The 17,472-nt window shown below is 34.9% G+C and overlaps 2 protein-coding genes across 2 annotated transcripts; one reads left to right on the forward strand and one right to left on the reverse strand.

The window, feature by feature from the left end:
- Positions 1 to 502: 502 nt before the first annotated feature.
- LOC150038198 (uncharacterized) lies at positions 503 to 1,303 on the reverse strand. Its single transcript, XM_090312461.1, has 2 exons — positions 923 to 1,303; positions 503 to 724 (listed from the first exon to the last, which is right to left on the reverse strand). Exons 1-2 carry the CDS (start codon positions 1,301 to 1,303, stop codon positions 503 to 505), a joined length of 603 nt encoding a protein of 200 aa, XP_090168587.1.
- Positions 1,304 to 13,307: 12,004 nt separating this feature from the next.
- Positions 13,308 to 13,835, forward strand: LOC150038199 (uncharacterized). The gene is made up of 2 exons (XM_090312463.1): positions 13,308 to 13,605; positions 13,711 to 13,835. The coding sequence occupies exons 1-2, from the start codon at positions 13,308 to 13,310 to the stop codon at positions 13,833 to 13,835; spliced, it is 423 nt and encodes a 140-aa protein (XP_090168589.1).
- Positions 13,836 to 17,472: the final 3,637 nt, after the last annotated feature.

Consider the following 17,472-nt stretch of genomic DNA (forward strand, 5'->3'; position numbering starts at 1 on the left):
TGATTCTCAAACACTTTAGCTGAGAGAATCATTGTAAACATATTAGTGTACAATAGACTTTTTATTAAAATGTATGGGGAATGCATATAATTCTCAATAATGACCAGGAAGCACACTTTCCTTCCACTGCATTGAGGTACTCTCAACTCTTTGATTAAGATGCGTCTGACCTATCTTAACAACTCTTGTTAACAGTAAGATTTAGAAATCTTTAAACTTTTCGTTTAAATATCTGAATATTTGCAAATGGATTTTAGCAATTTGATTCTCAACAGAAGTTTCTAAGAGATAGAACAAACATATTTATCTGAAAATGAGCATTTCATTAAAAACAAAGAAATATGTTCAATATGTTCATTACATGATAAAAAAACGCAGGTAATATCATATTCAGCAGCAACTTCTCCCACTGGTCTAGCTGTGTAAGCGGTATTAAGGAACTAAGTTTCCTGTTTAGCTTTCACTGCTTTCTTCTCTGCAAGATATTTAGGCAATTTCTCTTCTAGTGCCTTTTCTCGTTGCAGTGGAAACATTTCCCTTTCTCTACCGCGGTTTTCTTGCTTTTCTTGCTAGCAGGCTTCTTCTTCCCTTTCCCGTTGTCTTTCTTCGTTGGAATACTCTTACTCTGCGAAGAGGGGGCAATATCAGGCTTAGAGGATGTTTCTCTTTTCTCAACAGAAGCAGCATTTACTTCTAGTTCCAAACCCTTCGTTCTCAACATAGTCTGAAACGCTTGCAACTCATTCAGTAGAGTTGTCAAGTTGCACTCAATTTTATTCATCAATGCATTCGTACAAAATTGCAAAAAACTCTTCAGAAGAGATTCTAGAATAAAACCAACTTGGCTTCTCTCGTTCATCATAGTGTTGTTTACTTCGGCCACATTAAAGTGGACCATCATGTCCAGGACATGTTCACGAACATTGGTCCCCTCTTTTATGCGACTATTGTAAACGTATTTAATAGCATCATGCCTCAGGGTGAAGGACAGTTGTCTAAACATCCCTCTCAGTGATTCCATAATCTCTTTAGCAGTACTCATATCCTCGTGTTTTTTCGCCAAAACGACAAATAAACTAGCGAGAATATAAGCACGGGCTTTATCATTCGCTCTGATCCATCTATCAAAAGCTTTCTGAACAGTTCGATTGGAATTAGAGATAAGAATGGGAGGACATTTCACTGTTAAGACAAATTTCAAATCGTCTATCGTAAGTATCATGTTCAAATTCGATTTCCATGTCACATAGTTATCCTCGATCAATTTGTCTGATGCCAACAATTGTATAATTAAACTCGTCATTACGAAATTATAAACAAATTCTATAAATGAATTGTTTTTAAATCCAATCAAGTTTTAGCAATGTGATAATGTACCCATAATCATTATTCTTGCAACGATACTTAAGTAATCTAGAACAATTGCTACTGAAGGGTAGTCAAGAATTCCTTCACAAAAGCAAGACAATTCTTGACCAAATACTATCTCCAGAATAACTCATATTCCGATAATCATTTAGTTATCGTTTTCGATCAAGATCATTACTAACACTTAGTAAGTCTTGTAAGTGTACACTCGCCATTTTCAAATCTCATAGAACGATACGAGTATGCCTCTGAAATAGAAGAAAAATACCCAATATGGAACTATAAGACCCTATTCATTTTACTGAAGCTTGGGTTGTTCCGAATCCTATGTTACAACCCTCCGTGGGGATCGTCGTGGTTAACGACTAGCTAGTGCCTCCTAAAAATGACAGCAGGTACAACATAGGAATCTCACGGTTTAGACGAATGGAAGAAACCGTAGGACAATGTTGACACATTTCCTTCACTCACTTACTATGAATGACTTCCCTCATTCACCTTGTTATTGACCCATACAAACACTTTCTGAATGGAGCAGTCGAGGTAAAATCGACAGGAAGCAGAGCAAGGATCTCACAGTGTGAACTCTTGAGGACGTGAGAGCTAATAACTTTTATTCTCCCACTGAAGTGTTCTAAATTTTTTGGTAAATTTATACTCAAGTTCTTTTTCGGCTAATAAAAAAAACCCTAAGTCTAGATGGTTTATCCAAGTATAACACTTATAAATGGATTTAAACCTACGATGTCTAGGTGATAAACTATTTTTATTACCTCACACCATTCACGTATGCTCATAAACCGGTAACCAACGCTCAATAATTTGGCCATAATCCCCAAGTAGGAGGTTTTCCATAGACCGTCAACTTAAGTACCCCCAGCCTTCGACAGCATTATATACCGGTTGAGTTTGTAACCCTAGTTTTATAAGTTTAACGACCTATTTTAACTATTAAAATAAGTGGTTAACCTAAGTGAACATGCAACTATTCTTTGTTATGGACTTTAAACGTCTAACCCAATTTTATAACAGCTTACAAAATTTTAGACATGCTAAATATCCACGACAAACAACAAACGCATTCAATATCCAATATAACTATTATATTAAATAAAAGAAACCCTAACATGCATACTATATATTATAACATTTCATAACATACTTTCAATGCATGTAACATGTTTCCTACGGTAGGATTTTAATCTACATGGCATACTGTATGCACATATAAGATTTATTTGATTATAACATACGAAATTACAGTCACAAAATTACTAACAATGAGATCAAGGGAAAGATTATATATACCTTTGAAGACTCATGATTCAAATTCCTTCAATCACGAACGTTGGTCCAGTCTCCAAGACAGAAACACACGAACGCTCGAACACAACGACCGCAACACAATACGATCAATCAGCAAACACGAACTCAACGATCTCCAGGATCATGAACCCAACGAACGACCTCATAAACCTTGAACTCAGTCAAGTTGAGTGAGGACATCAGCACAATAGCTACCTTGGTATTCTCAGTGTGAGAATCTAGAAGTGTGGGCTCTGTGTAGACTTGATTAGAGGAAGAAACCAGAGGAATAACAATCGTGTAAACGATTGAGCAAGTGGGAAATGAGAAATGCCTATCGTATAAACGAATGCTCAATCGTTTAGAAGACGGCAACCAATCGTATAGATAATGCCCTGCGATCTTTTAGCTACGACAAGCTGAATGAACTATCGTATAGTAACACTCCACGATCGTCTAATCTCTCTTTCAGCTATTGTTTAGTGAAACTAACTCACTTGACAGCATTCCGTAAGTTTTTTTCGAGAATTGCAACTCTTCATAAATTTAGGAAAACATTTTTCCTTTTATCTCACGGTTACCATAAAACCACCAAAAACCTTTCGCTCAATTGGTTGTTATAGAAAAAGATATAATTATCCAATAATTAATATTATTATAAATAAATATGATAACCAACTTACCATATTATATTTATAACCTATAGTTTTAACATTTTATCTCATGAAATATATAAACCATAACTCTTTTTCTATATTATGGTACTTAATATAAATCACATTTACATTAATCCTCCACTTTAAGTATCTCATACATCACACCGATTATATCATATATAATCAAATTTTCTCTTGTCAATTTGAACATTTCAAATCAACACCAAGAACTGATTCTCAACTTAAATCTATTGAGCTACCAAGGGGACCTTATGGACCTGTAGCTTGAATCTCCAACGATATGTGAATAACTGACTAAACTCTTTAGTCACGGGATCCACTATCCGTTAACTGTCAGACATTCCACTAAAGATCGACAGCTACACTCTCCTTACCACAGTTATATTTTGTGTCCATATCAACCAATCAACAGTGCGATAATGCTTTACAGATCGCTCAAGTACAGTTGGGCCAATTAACCGTTATGTCTCTCTAGTTACATCTAACTTCTTAAGTACCACTGATCCCTCTAATGAACATAAGTCATAATCCTACTATGACTGAGTCCTTTCTTCCAAAAAGAAGTTGTGGCCACTATGTTCAAGACCTAGAATTAACCTTTAAGGGAGCAATCTATCTACTTATCCCTGGTTCGGGGAAGGAGTGAATTCCATAATGTGTAACTAAGTTCCCAGCTCCCACATTAGATAAATCCCCAAAAAAGTAACTATGTTGAGTTGGCAATCTAGCCACTCTCACGCATACTAATCAAAGGACCGCCCTCAAAGGCAAGAGTTCCCAAAACACTCAGGATTAAGATCATGCCACCTATGGTCGTTTAGGTGAGATGTAAGTCTCAAGTATCAATGACGTTATATAAAGAGACGAATCATCTTGTGGTCCAGTCTTATATAAACTCTTTGTATAGGACACCTCTTGTAACATCTTGATTTTTATTTTGTAATTAAGTTTTTTTTTTTTATTGTTGGCTACTTGGATAAATTATATGAGATTTATGTCTTTGGGCTAAGCTAAAATATGATTTAATTATTTGGAATTAATTGAGTTTTATTTTGGCTTATATTTGGGAGATTTGGTTATCTATGGAGATAATTAAATGTGTATATTAGATTCTTTTTTTAAAGGAAAAGGAAAATATATATATAAGTATATATATTTTGGGAGATAATTAAGGAATTTGTTTTTTTAAGGGAGAAGGAAGAGTTTAATTTGGTTATATATATTTATGGAAAGGGTTAAAGGAATGGAAAAAAAAGAAAAAAAAAAAAAGAAAATTAAATTTACCTTTTTCTCTCCCCAACCCACACGCACGTAACCCTTTTTCCTTCCCTTCTTCTTCTTCTTTTCCTTCCAGCCCTAGCCGCCAGCACCTTCCACCCGCCGCCAGCCTTGCCGTTCCGGTGTCGCCGCAAGCAACATCACCGGATCTCCTCGCCAGTGCCGCTGCAAGCAGCCTCACCTCGCTGGATCTCCTCGCCAGCGCCACCGCAAGCAATGCCTCGCTGTTCCATCACTGCCGTTGTGAGTTCCAGCCGTGCTATGAGCTCCTCGCCACTGCAAGCAGCACTGCCTCCTTGTCGTTCCGTTCGTCGCCTCTGCCTTTTTGAGATTGGGTAAAAATTGGATTATTTTGGGCAAGGTTTGGTGTTGAGTCTTTTTAAAGTGCCTCTTGGTGTTGGAAACGATTTTAGTGTTACCCATTGTGTCGACTTTCAGGATTTGGATTTCAAGGCGTTGCTAACAAAGAAATGACCATTCTCTTCATCGAAGAGTTTCAGTTTTGGTAAGTTTTGTGTAAGTTGGTTGGTTATTCTTTTGGATTGAGATTAATAGTGGGAAAAAAATAAGTTATTGATTTTGGAATTAATTCTTGATCAGATTGGCTGCTTGAATCAAGTTTTGGAATTTGTCTTGGATCAAGCCACAACTTTGGGTTGATTCAAGTTTTCCAAAGGTTTTAAGGAATTATTTGTGTGGACTTTTGTGACCAAGTTAAGGTAAGTGATACTATTACTGGTGCCTTCGTGCCAGGCGATCTAGATTAGACCTATCAAGTTACTTAGTTAACTCTGGTCCATGATTTTTGTTTGACAATATGTTTTGCTAGTTGCATGGTTGTTACAAGTATTATGAGCATGTTAAAACTTCTAATCAGTACTGATATTATGTATGTGATGCATGAATAGACCAGTAGAGCGGTTTATTGTCTTGCCTTGACGCGTGTTATTATTATGTTTAACGGTGTGCCTACGGGCCGCCAAACATGTGTGAACCGACAGGTTAACATTCATGTTATTATCATATTTGATGGTGTGCCTACAGGCCGCTAAACATGTGTGAGCCGATAGGTTTACGTTCATGTTACTTTTATTTTCATGTTTCATGTTTTGACCGTGTGCCTACGTGCCGCTAGACATGCGTGAACCGATAGGTTAACGTTCCTGTTATTATTATGTTTGATGGTGTGCCTACGGGCCACTAGACATGCGTGGGTCAACGGGTTCACGTTCATGTTATTATCATGTTTGACGGTATGCCTACGGGCCGCTAGACATGCATTTCAAGGCAAGATAGTACGTCTTTTGGTTTTCCTTTCATCATAAAAAACCGATGTAACTGTATGAGCCACGGGTTATTTTTTTTTCTTTGCTCGTGGATGCATAGTCTGATCCCGGTAATGGGATCACTTACAGAGTATTTTATACTCAACCTTTATCTTTATTTTTTTTTCAGGTAAGGGCAAGGACATTCGGACGATTGACAAGAGGAATCCGTGACAGTGCCAAAGGAACCATAATTCGCTTTCGTATTTGACTGTTTATATTTTCGCATGTTTTGTTTTTATCCATGCATGGATTTATCATAATTTAATTAATTAATTTATCTATTTATTTATTCATTTTTTTTATAAATTGTTTCTTGTCAAAAAGGATGCCTGGGTTCAACAATTTAAGATTTTTAGATATGTTAGAACATTTTTTTATAGACTTAATGCAGTTTAAGATTATTATTATTTTCTTTAATTTATTTTATTTTCTTCAATGAGAATACTTATGCATGCATGCAGTAGTGATCCCCTTTTTAGTAGTCCTAGAAAGTAGGGTTGTTACACCTCTGCTCGCATGTCTCCACATGAATGGTTAGAATCTATCATCTGTAGTAGTTAACTGTTGGCTTTTGTGCCCTTAATCTCAAATTAATTAATTTTAATTAATTAATTAATTTATCAACGTTTTGATGATAACAAACTCAATTTTTAATTACTGAAAATCTTAGTGTTTTAATATATCCATAGCGTAGAGCTCGGAAGATTCCAACATCTCTTAAATCACTCAAATCGGAGCTAAAACGAAGACGATATGACCGAAACAAGTCTATAAAGAAAATACTGTGGTGGATAACGTGGCATAACCAGACCATTAGCATGTAAACATGTGGCAACATATTGGTTGAATGGTGGATCATTAGGAGATTAACATCTGATGGACTTTTGATTTTTGGATTGATTTAAAATTTTTTTAAAAAAATTGAAATTAAAAAGAAATTTAAAAGGAAAATAAATTTAATATTATTTTATGTTTGTACCTAACGGCTAGTTTTTTACACATGGTATGTTTTTTATTTTTGGATTGACTTTAAAAAGAATGAATTTAAAAAGAAAATGAATTAAAAGGAAAATGAATTTAATATTATTTTATGTTTGTGTGTAACGGCTAGTTTTTGATACATGGTATGTTTTTTATTTTTTGGATTAATTTTAAAAAGAAAAAGAATTTCAAAAGAAAAGAAATTTAATATTATATTTTGTTTGTATCTAACGACTAGTTTAGTTTAAAATTTCCACCATTGATTTTTCTTTTCCAAAATCCAATGGTCCAAATTAATTGTGGTTTCTAAAAATTTTTCCATCTCTATATAAATCATATTTCTCTCCAAATTTTAAACAAACAAATTTTACATTTCATAATCCTCCAAAACTCAAAAATTCCATTGTTACTCTCTCTAAGTTCCCAATTTTTTTCTTTTCATCTTATTCTTGAGAGAATGTTATTGTATTGTGAGGATAAACTTGTTGAGTGCTTAAACTTGTAAATCCACTCTAGTGAGAGTTGTATTGTGTTTTTCAAAAACTCCAACATTTGTAACGGTTTGATCCTAAACCATGGAAAGGATCGGGTTTGCTCTTGAACCCGTAAAAAGAGCGGTTGTGTAACGGTTGGGCTCTAATCCGTGGAAAGAGTCGGAAAGATTTTATTCAAATTCCCAAGAGGCGCTTGGGAGTGGAGTAGATCGAGTTTGACCGAACCACTATAAAAATTACGGTATCTTCTTCTCTAACTCTTTCCTTTTATTTTTGTAATTAATTTAAGTAATTTATTGTATGTTTTAGTTTGTTCTTATTTATTTGTTAAAATTTGATAGAATTAAATTATCACATTTTTGTCATCTTATTTGTTGCATAAATTCAATTTTTCTTATTGTTTATAAAAAGTGTATTAATTAGTTTAATTGGGTTAATTTAGAAAAAAAGTTTAATTAAACTCTATTCATCCCTCTCTAGGATTGCCATATCGATCCAACAATTGGTATCAGAGCGGGTTGCTCTTCTTGAAATATTTATTTCTTGATAAACTTAATTGTTTTTTAGCTATGACAACTTTAGGTTTTATCCCTTTTACTGATAGTCAATCTATTACAAAGTCTCCTTTCTTTAATGGTACTAATTATAGTTATTGGAAAAATAGAATGAGATTTTTCTTGTTTTCTATTGATTATGATTTATGGGATATTGTTGAGGAAGGTTTTATAATTCCAACAAAAAATGTTGATGGTGTTAGCACTATAAAACCTAAGGAAAAATGATCAATAAATGAAAAGAAAGCATACTCTTTAAATGTCAAAGCTATTAATTGCTTATTTTGTTCTTTGAATGAAGTTGAGTATAATAGAGTGTCTATTTGCAAAACCACTAAGGAGATATGGGATAAATTAGAAATTACTTATGAAGGATCTAGTCAAGTAAAAGAAACAAAAATTGACATGTTAGTTCATCGATATGAAATGTTTAAAATTGATGAAAATGAAGCTATTTCCGATATGTTTATTAGAATTACTAACATTGTCAATGCTTTAGAAGGACTTGGGAAAAAGTACTCAAATCTTGAGAAGATAAAGAAGCTATTGTGGTCTTTGCCTAAATAATGGGAGCCTAAAGTCACCGTCATCCAAGAGGCAAAGGATCTCAAATCTCTCTCCATTGATGAACTCATGGGCTCGTTGTTGACGCATGAGATAAAGATCAAGAAAAACATGGAGGATGAGAAGAAAAAGAAAGAAAAGAGTATAGCTTTAAAGACCATCTCTTTAGAAGTTGACTCCCAAGATGAAGATGACCTTGATGAAGATGATGTTGCCTATTTTTCACGTAAGTATAAGAACTTCATCAAGAGAAAGAAGCAATTCAAGAAGCATCTCTCCAACAAAAAAGAGTCAAAAGGTGAAAAGAGCAAAAAGGATGAGGTAATATGCTATGAATGCAAGAAGCCAGATCATATTAGAACCGATTGTCCTTTTCTCAAGTCATCCAAGAAATCCAAGAAGAAAGTAGTGAAAGCTACTTGGGATGATAGCGATGAAATAAAAAGTGGGAATGATAATGAAGAAGTGGCCAATTTTTGCTTCATGGCTCATAGTGACAAAGAGGATGAACAAAATGATGAGGTAACTCTAGAACCTCTTTCTTATAATGAATTGTTCGAAGCTTTTGAAAATATGCAAAATGATTTAGAAAAACTTAGTTTTAAGTATGTTGTGCTTAAAAAGAAATACAGTGTTTTATCTAGTAAAAATAAGTCTTTACTTGAAGAAGTTGCTTGCTTAAAAAAGAATGAGCATGATGCTATGCATATTGATGAAATGAATATCTCTTGTGACAAGCATGCGTTTTTATTGTGATGAGAAAAATGTCTTGCTTGACAAAGTTAAATTTCTTGAGCATGATAGTTGTGAAAAAGATAATTTGATTAAATTACTCAAAGAAAAGGAATTTAGTGCTTTGCAAGAACTTGATAAGGTTAAAGAATCTATTAAAAAGTTGACAATAAGTACTCAAAGATTAGACAAGATAATTGAAGTAGGCAAGCCTTTTGGTGATAAAATAGGTATAGGCTATATTGATGAATGTTCTACTCCTTCAAGTTCTAAAACTATCTTTGTTAAAGCATCTCATAATATGCCTAAGCTTAATATGCCTAAGGGTGTGTCTAAGCATGTTATATCTAACTTTGTGCCTATATGTCATTATTGTGGTGTTGAAGGCCATATTAGATCTAAGTATTTTAAATTGAAATATGCTCATACTACTTCTCCAAGAAGAAATTTTTCTCAAAGGGCAAAGTTTCACAATGCTCCAAGGAATAACTTCTCAAAGAAAAGTAGGCAAAAATTTATTGTAAGAGATAAATCTTTGCACAATGTTGTTTGTTTCTCATGTGGCAAGTTTGGACATACAACTTATTCTTATTACTTGTCTAAATCCAATGTCTTAAATGTCTATGCAAAAATGAAATGTATTCCCAAGTTTGTCAATGCTAACCATCTAGGACCCAAACAAGTGTGGGTACCAAAGAATCAAACTTGAACATTTGTGTTTGTAGGTTTGTTTGAAAGCCTATGAGAAAAACAAGTGGTACTTGGATAGTGATTGCTCAAGGCACATGACGGGAGACCCATCCAAGTTTGTCTCTCTCTCCAAAAAGGATGGAGGTCTTGTAACCTTTGGTGACAACAAGAAAGGTAAATTAATTGGTAAAGGTAGTATAGGTAATGAATCTTCTATTTTAATTGAAAATGTACTTTTGGTTGATGGTTTGAAGCATGATTTACTTAGTATAAGTCAATTGTGTGATAAAGGCTTTATAGTTGTATTTGATAAAAAGAATTGCATCATTGAAAATGCTAGTGATAGAAAAGTTATATTTGTTGGAAATAGAGATGAAAATGTTTATACTATTGATTTGAATTATTGTCCTATTAATGATAAATGTTTATCGGCTTTGCATAATGATTCTTGGTTATGGCATAGAAGACTAGGACATGCTAGCATGCACTTAATTTCAAAAATTTCCAAGAATTCTTTGGTTAGAGGTCTTCCTAAATTTAAATTTGAAAAGGACAAAGTTTATGATACTTGTCAAATGGGTAAGCAAACTAAGTCCTCTTGCAAATCTAAAAATATAATCTCTACAACTAGACCCCTTCAACTATTACACATGGACTTATTTGGCCCTTCTAGAATTGCTAGTTTTGGAGGGAACTATTATGCCTTTGTGATAGTTGATGATTTTTCAAGATTTATTTCGGTTTTGATGCTAAAACATAATGATGATGCTTTGAAAAGCTTTTCTAGTTTTGCAAAAAGAGTTCAAGATGAAAAAAGTTTTTTGATTTATAAAATTAGAAGTGATCATGGAGGATAATTTGATAGCAATGCTTTTGAAACTTTTTGTGAAGAAAATGGTTTTTCTCATAATTTCTCCGCTCCAAGAATTCCTCAACAAAACGGTGTAGTTGAAAGAAAAAATCGTACTTTGCAAGAATTTGCTAGATCAATGTTGCATGAGTATGGTTTACCTACATACTTTTGGGCGGAAGCCGTTAACACCGCTTGTTATGTTTTAAATAGAGTTTTAATTAGACCTTCTTTGGATAAAACTCCTTATGAACTTTGGCATAACAAAATTCTAAATATTGGGTATTTCAAAGTTTTTGGTTGCAAATGTTTTATTTTGAATAACAAAGAAAAACTTGGAAAATTTGATTATAAGACAGATGTTGGTATTTTCCTTGGCTATTCCTCTACTAGCAAAGCTTATAGAGTTTTCAATAAAAAGAACTTTAGTGATTGAGGAATCAATGCATGTAGTATTTGATGAATCTTGCAATGTTATTTCTAATGAGCCTATTTATAGTGATGTTTTAGAAGGAAATTTTGGAGATTTACTTGTTAGTGACAAAGGCAAGGAAATTGTTTCAAGTAAGCAAGAGGTGAGCTTAATTGAAAAGAACGAAGTTGGTTCTTCATCCATGCCTAAAGAGTAGAGGTATGCTCCTTCCCATCCCAAAGAATTAATTCTTGGTGATCCCGAACAAGATGTGAAAACTCGTTCCTCTCTTAATATGTATAATAATCTTGCTTTTGTTTCTCAAATTGAACCAAAAAGTTTTAAAGATGCCGAAAATGATGAATTTTGGATTTTAGCTATGCAAGAAGAATTAAATCAATTTGAAAGGAATAAAGTTTGGGAGTTAGTCCCTAGACCCTCTCATGTTTCTATAATTGGAACTAAATGGGTCTTTAGAAATAAAATGGATGAAAATGGAAATATCATTAGAAATAAAGCTAGACTTGTAGCTCAAGGTTATTGTCAAGAGGAAGGAATAGATTATGAAGAAACTTTTGCACCCGTTGCTAGAATAGAAGCTATTAGAATGTTGCTTGCTTTTGCTTTTTATAAGAATTTCATTTTGTATCAAATGGATGTGAAAAGTGCATTTTTAAATGGTTATATCATGGAGGAAGTATATGTAGAACAACCTCTGGGGTTTGAAATTTTTTATTTTCCTAATCATGTCTATAAGTTGAAAAAGGCTCTTTATGGCTTAAAACAAGCTCCAAGAGCTTGGTATGATAGACTTACTCTTTTTATTAAGACTAAAGAAAATGATATGCTTTTAATACAAATATATGTGGATGATATTATTTTTTGTTCTACTAATCCATCTTTGTGTGAAGAGTTTTCTAAGTGTATGCATAGTGAATTTGAGATAAGTATGATTGGAGAACTTAGCTTCTTCCTTGGACTCAAAATCAAACAACTCAAGGATGATATTTTCATAAGTCAAGAAAAATACACAAGGGATTTGCTCAAAAAGTTCAAATTCAATGAAGGTAAAATTGCAAAAACTCCTATGAGCACATCCACTAAGCTTGACAAGGATGAAAAAGGTAAGTGTGTGGATATAAAAACTTATAGATGTATGATTGGATCTTTACTTTATTTAACCGCTAGTAGACTCGATATTATGTTTAGTATATGTCTTTGTGCTAGATTTCAATCTTGTCCTAAGGAATCACATTTACATGCCGTTAAAAGAATTTTTAAATATTTGCTTGGTACTATTGATTTAGGCTTATGGTATCCTAGAAATGTTGAATTTAATTTGGTAGGATATTCCGATGCGGATTTTGCAGGTAGTTTACTTGACCGTAAGAGTACTAGTGGGACTTGTCAATTTCTTGGTAGTTCCTTAGTTTATTAGTTTAATAAAAAACAACAAATCTTTACAAAAGGGGATTAGACCAGATATGGAGACTCTGTGTTCCAGAGACTGCTTTTCAGCGCATATATTTTCAATGTCACGACTCACCCTATGGAGGACATTTCAGGGGACAGCGCACAGTGGCAAAAGTTTTGTAAAACAGGTATTACTGGCCAACTTTGTTTAAGGACGCACGAGACTATTTTATGAAATGCGATAAGTGCCAACACACTGGAAACATTTCAGAGAAAAATGCGATGCCGATGAACATCATATTGGAATTGGAACTATTCGACATATGGGGTATATATTTCATGGGACCATTTCCACCATCAAATGGTCATAAATACATTATATTGGTCGTCGACTATGTTTCCAAGTGGATTGAAACGGTTTCATACGTCGCAAGCGATATGGCAACAGTCTCCAAATTCTTATAGAGAAACATCTTCACTCGTTTTGGCACCCCACGTGCCATAATAAGTGATGAAGGAACCCCTGCTGATCAAATACAATGTCCATCATAAGATCGCCACCTCATATCACCCCTAGACAAACAGACAAGCCGAGGTTTCTAACAGAGAAATCAAGTTGATTTTAGAAAAGGTGGTGAATCCCTCACGGAAGGACTGGGCCATGAAGCTTGACAATGCCTTGTGGGCATATAGAACTGCCTATAAAACACCCATACGTCTGTCACCGTATGCGTTGGTGTTTGGGAAGGCTTGTCATCTGCTGTTGGAATTAGAGCATAAGGCGCTATGGGCAGTGAAGAAGCTTAACTTTAATCTGAAGGCTGCATGGGAGGAGAGAAAACTTCAGTTACTCAAGCTGGACGAATGGAGACTACAGGCGTATGAAAATGCCAAAATCTACAAAGAATGCACGAAGAGTTCGCATGACAAGCAACTATGTAAAAAGAATCTCCAGGCAGGTTAGAAAGTCTTACTGTTCAATTTTAGACCACGACTCTTTCCGGGAAAATTGAAATCGCGTAGGTCTGAACCATTCATAATTAAAGAAGTATTCCCGCACGAAGCGGAAGAATTGACAAATGAAGATGGGACCAGAGCATTTAAGGTAAATGGACAAAGAGTCAAGATGTATCATGGAGGAGATTTCCAACACGAAAAAACCTCCGTGGACCTGAGGAATCCAGAATGAAGAGGAAACGTGTAGTCCTTGCGTTGATAAGCAACATATTCATTAGGGGCGAAGTATATCCTTTTTTTAGTATCCTTTTGTCATTTTTCTTTCATGACTTTATCTTACTTTTTGCATGATTACGACTCTTTATAATTGCCAACTCTTTCTTTCATACTTTTTATCCTCTTGATATTTATCACTGATCATAACAAATGATTACGTTGGAGCAACGTGATAACCTCAAACACTCGACCAATTCAATAAACACATCGCAATAAAAAATTCAGCCTATCGTAGGAAAGGATGCGATAAAAAATGATGCGGGCGACAAAGCAAATTTGGGGGTTGTGTCTTTCCTTGCCTCATCTTATTTCAATTTTGCACTTCTCACATTTCAATTTAATATTGCTAAATTCTACTATCGCATCCTCTTTAGTTTGACTCAATCTTGAATTTATGATTACTTTATTTGATTGTCGCATTCACCCCGTGCCAATTATGACTTCAATGATGAAATCTATGCCTTTGTTTCTTACCGTATGTACTAGAGTCAGATTAATTTTAGGACAATCAATTCATGAAATATTTCTAAAATTTAGCGATATACCAGCTTTCCTTCAAAACGTTTTTTACGAAATTTCCTAAGTCCATCGCATGAGTTATTTCGTCTCTTAGCAATGAGGACATTGCTGTGTACTAAATTTATGGGTATCGGTAATGTTATTTTCAACCTTGTTACTTTTAGAAATTCGATTTAAAAAAATAAATTAAAAAAAATTATCATGTTGAGATCAAATCCTGCTCATAGTTGGATGTCTGCATGACACCTGTGGGGGCAAGCCAAAATGAAGGTAGGAATCGTGATCAACGCATAAACCAAGTGGTCGCAACTCCACTGCCAAATAAGAAATGGGCATGAGTTTTGACTGAGAAAGAGTGTCTTACTCGTAGTTGGATGTCTGCATGACACCCGTGGGGGCAAGCCAAAACAAAGGTTGGACACTCGGATCAATGCAAGATCACAAAAATAATATCTGAATCGCGCAAGGGTCAAAATCACTTGGACGCCCCGATTGGAGAAAGTTTAAAATAAATCATGTGATGCCCTGGAAATGATTAAAAAAAAATTTTACAGTTAAACTTGCGGTCCCTAAAGATTATAAATATTTTAGGAAGAGATCGGGTTAGAAACTAAGAAGGCATTGGTTCATGAAATTTGAATAAGGCACCTTGAAAAGTCTAGGTAGGGTAAAGGCGGTTGAATTTTTAAAGAAAATCTTTAGTTTATAATTGAGGACAAGCATTGTTTTAAATTTGGGGGTGTGATAACTAGTAGAAATACAAGTTATTACAACTTAAATAAGTAAAACAATGAGAGAATGCGATGGTAAAATAGGCAATATCATGTATAAAAGCGCCAAACTAAAAGGAATTTGCGATCGCGAGTGCTCATCGCATAAAAGCAGTTAATTTACCTATTTTGTGTTGGTACAATGCGATGGCGCACATAAAATTGTGATTCAAAGGCACAATGCGTCAGCGCGCTTGAAGTTGCGATCACAAGTCATGCATAGTGAGAAGTTTCTTAAAAAGGTGATCGCATAAAGAACTCGCATCAAGGCGACATCATAATAAATCATGATGGGACATAAAGCTAATAACGGTCAATTTCGCATTCGATTGACAAGTCGTTAAAAGCCACACAGTAGCAAGTACATTGAACTTTCGGTGACTTTTAAACTGCGCAATAGAGTAGGGAACTTAATGCTGCCCATCATTGCAATCATTAGCAAGAAAAGTTATTTCACCTTGAAATCTATAAATACCGAATGCCATCAGAGAGAAAAGGATCTGATCCGTTCACGCACATACTTATACATATACATAGAGGACGAAGAGAGCAAGGAGATGAGGCGAAGCCGAGCGAAATTGCTCCCGGACAGATCGAGAGATTGCCGGAAAGCAATACAAAAGAGAGAGGGCCAACCCTTGCGAGAGCAAGAATCTACAACTAGAACAGAGTTGAAGTGATAAAGAGCAGTGTAAAAGGCCACGGGAAGCGAGACATTGCTTACCAGGCTTGTTATCTCTCAAATCCATTTGTTATTTTGTATTTATTATTTTATTTTCAGAAAATGGAATTTTCATTTCAATCTAGTTCAATCTCTCCATACCATGCATGAGTAGCTAAATTTCTAAATGTGTTGAGAAGTACTTAGCTAGCATGACTTAAGATTTACATTTATGTGATCATCTTGTCTTATGTATGCATCATTCACACTTTGGACGTACTTGAGAGAGTAGTCTAAAGATAGAATCTAGGCTTGAGAGAGTCAGACTATAATATAGGCTTGGGAGAGTCGGATTATAATCTAGGCTTGGGAGAGTCGAATTAGATCACATAAGCAAGAGTATAAACTTAGGAATAAGTTCTATCTGCTATTTACACATCGCATGCGCCCTAGAAATAGGAATAGTGGTATGTGGTCACCATGTCTTATGAGTGCATCATTCATCATTTGGACATACTTGGGAGAGTAGTCTAAAGACAGAATCTAGGCTTGAGAGAGTCGGATTATATCACATAAGCAAGAGTAGAAACTTAGGAATAAGTTCTATCGACTGTTTCGCATATACATCGCATGCGCCCTAGAAATAGGAAATGTGGCATTATGTATTAAGAAACGTAGTACTAATCTTTGTGTATAGGATGATCGCATAACTTGTACACAATCTTAGGAAGTGTTTGCTAAACCCTTTCTCAACCCTTTCATTGCATACTTATTGTAACTTTACGCTTTCATCACTCCGCGTTCAACTCCGTCGCATAGGAAAATTTAAACCAAAACACTATCCACTTCATTTTTCACCACCGCAATAAAATCAAAGAGTCTACCATATATCTACTTAGCAGTCCCTGTGTTCGACCCTGGACTTACAAGAAAACCTAAGAAGGCTTATACTTGGGATTTATTAGAAAAACATGCATGTTCATCACATACTCACACCATCACATCATAATTTTATGCATCACTTCTCTTCCAAAGAGAAGTTGTGACCACTATGTTCAAGACCCGGAATCACCCCTTAAGGGAGTAATCTATCTACTTACCCCTACTTCAAGGAATGAGTGAATTCCATCTCGTGTAACTGAGTTCCTAGCTCCCAAATCAGACAAATCCCTAAAAAGGTAGGTATGTTGAGTTGGCAATCTGGCCACTCTCACCTATACTAATCAAAGGACCGCCCTGAAAGGCAGAAGTTCCCAAAACACTCAGGATTGAGGTCGTGTCACCTATAGTCGTTTAGGCGAGATGTAAGTCTCAAGTATTAATGGCATTATATACAAAGACTAGTCATCTCATGGTCCGATCTTATACAAACTCTCTGTACAGGACACCCCCGCTCACATGTCTCCACATGAATGGTCAGGATCTACCATCTGTAGTAGTTCACAACACTTGCAAACATCTATAAAGTGGGTCGTATTCGTAGTGTCACAAAGATCAAGTATCCCTCCTCAATCCTTATACTACATACCTATTTAGGTTATCAATTAAGGCATGATCCATTTGTATATCTCATATACATGCTAAAGTTTACATACCATAACCATGAAGCTTTGTTTATTGGATATGAGTAAATGTCAAATAAA

Source organism: Benincasa hispida, chromosome 1 (genome assembly GCF_027475165.1).
Source record: "Benincasa hispida cultivar pf3 chromosome 1, pf3_genome.v1.1, whole genome shotgun sequence".
NCBI lineage: Eukaryota > Viridiplantae > Streptophyta > Magnoliopsida > Cucurbitales > Cucurbitaceae > Benincasa > Benincasa hispida.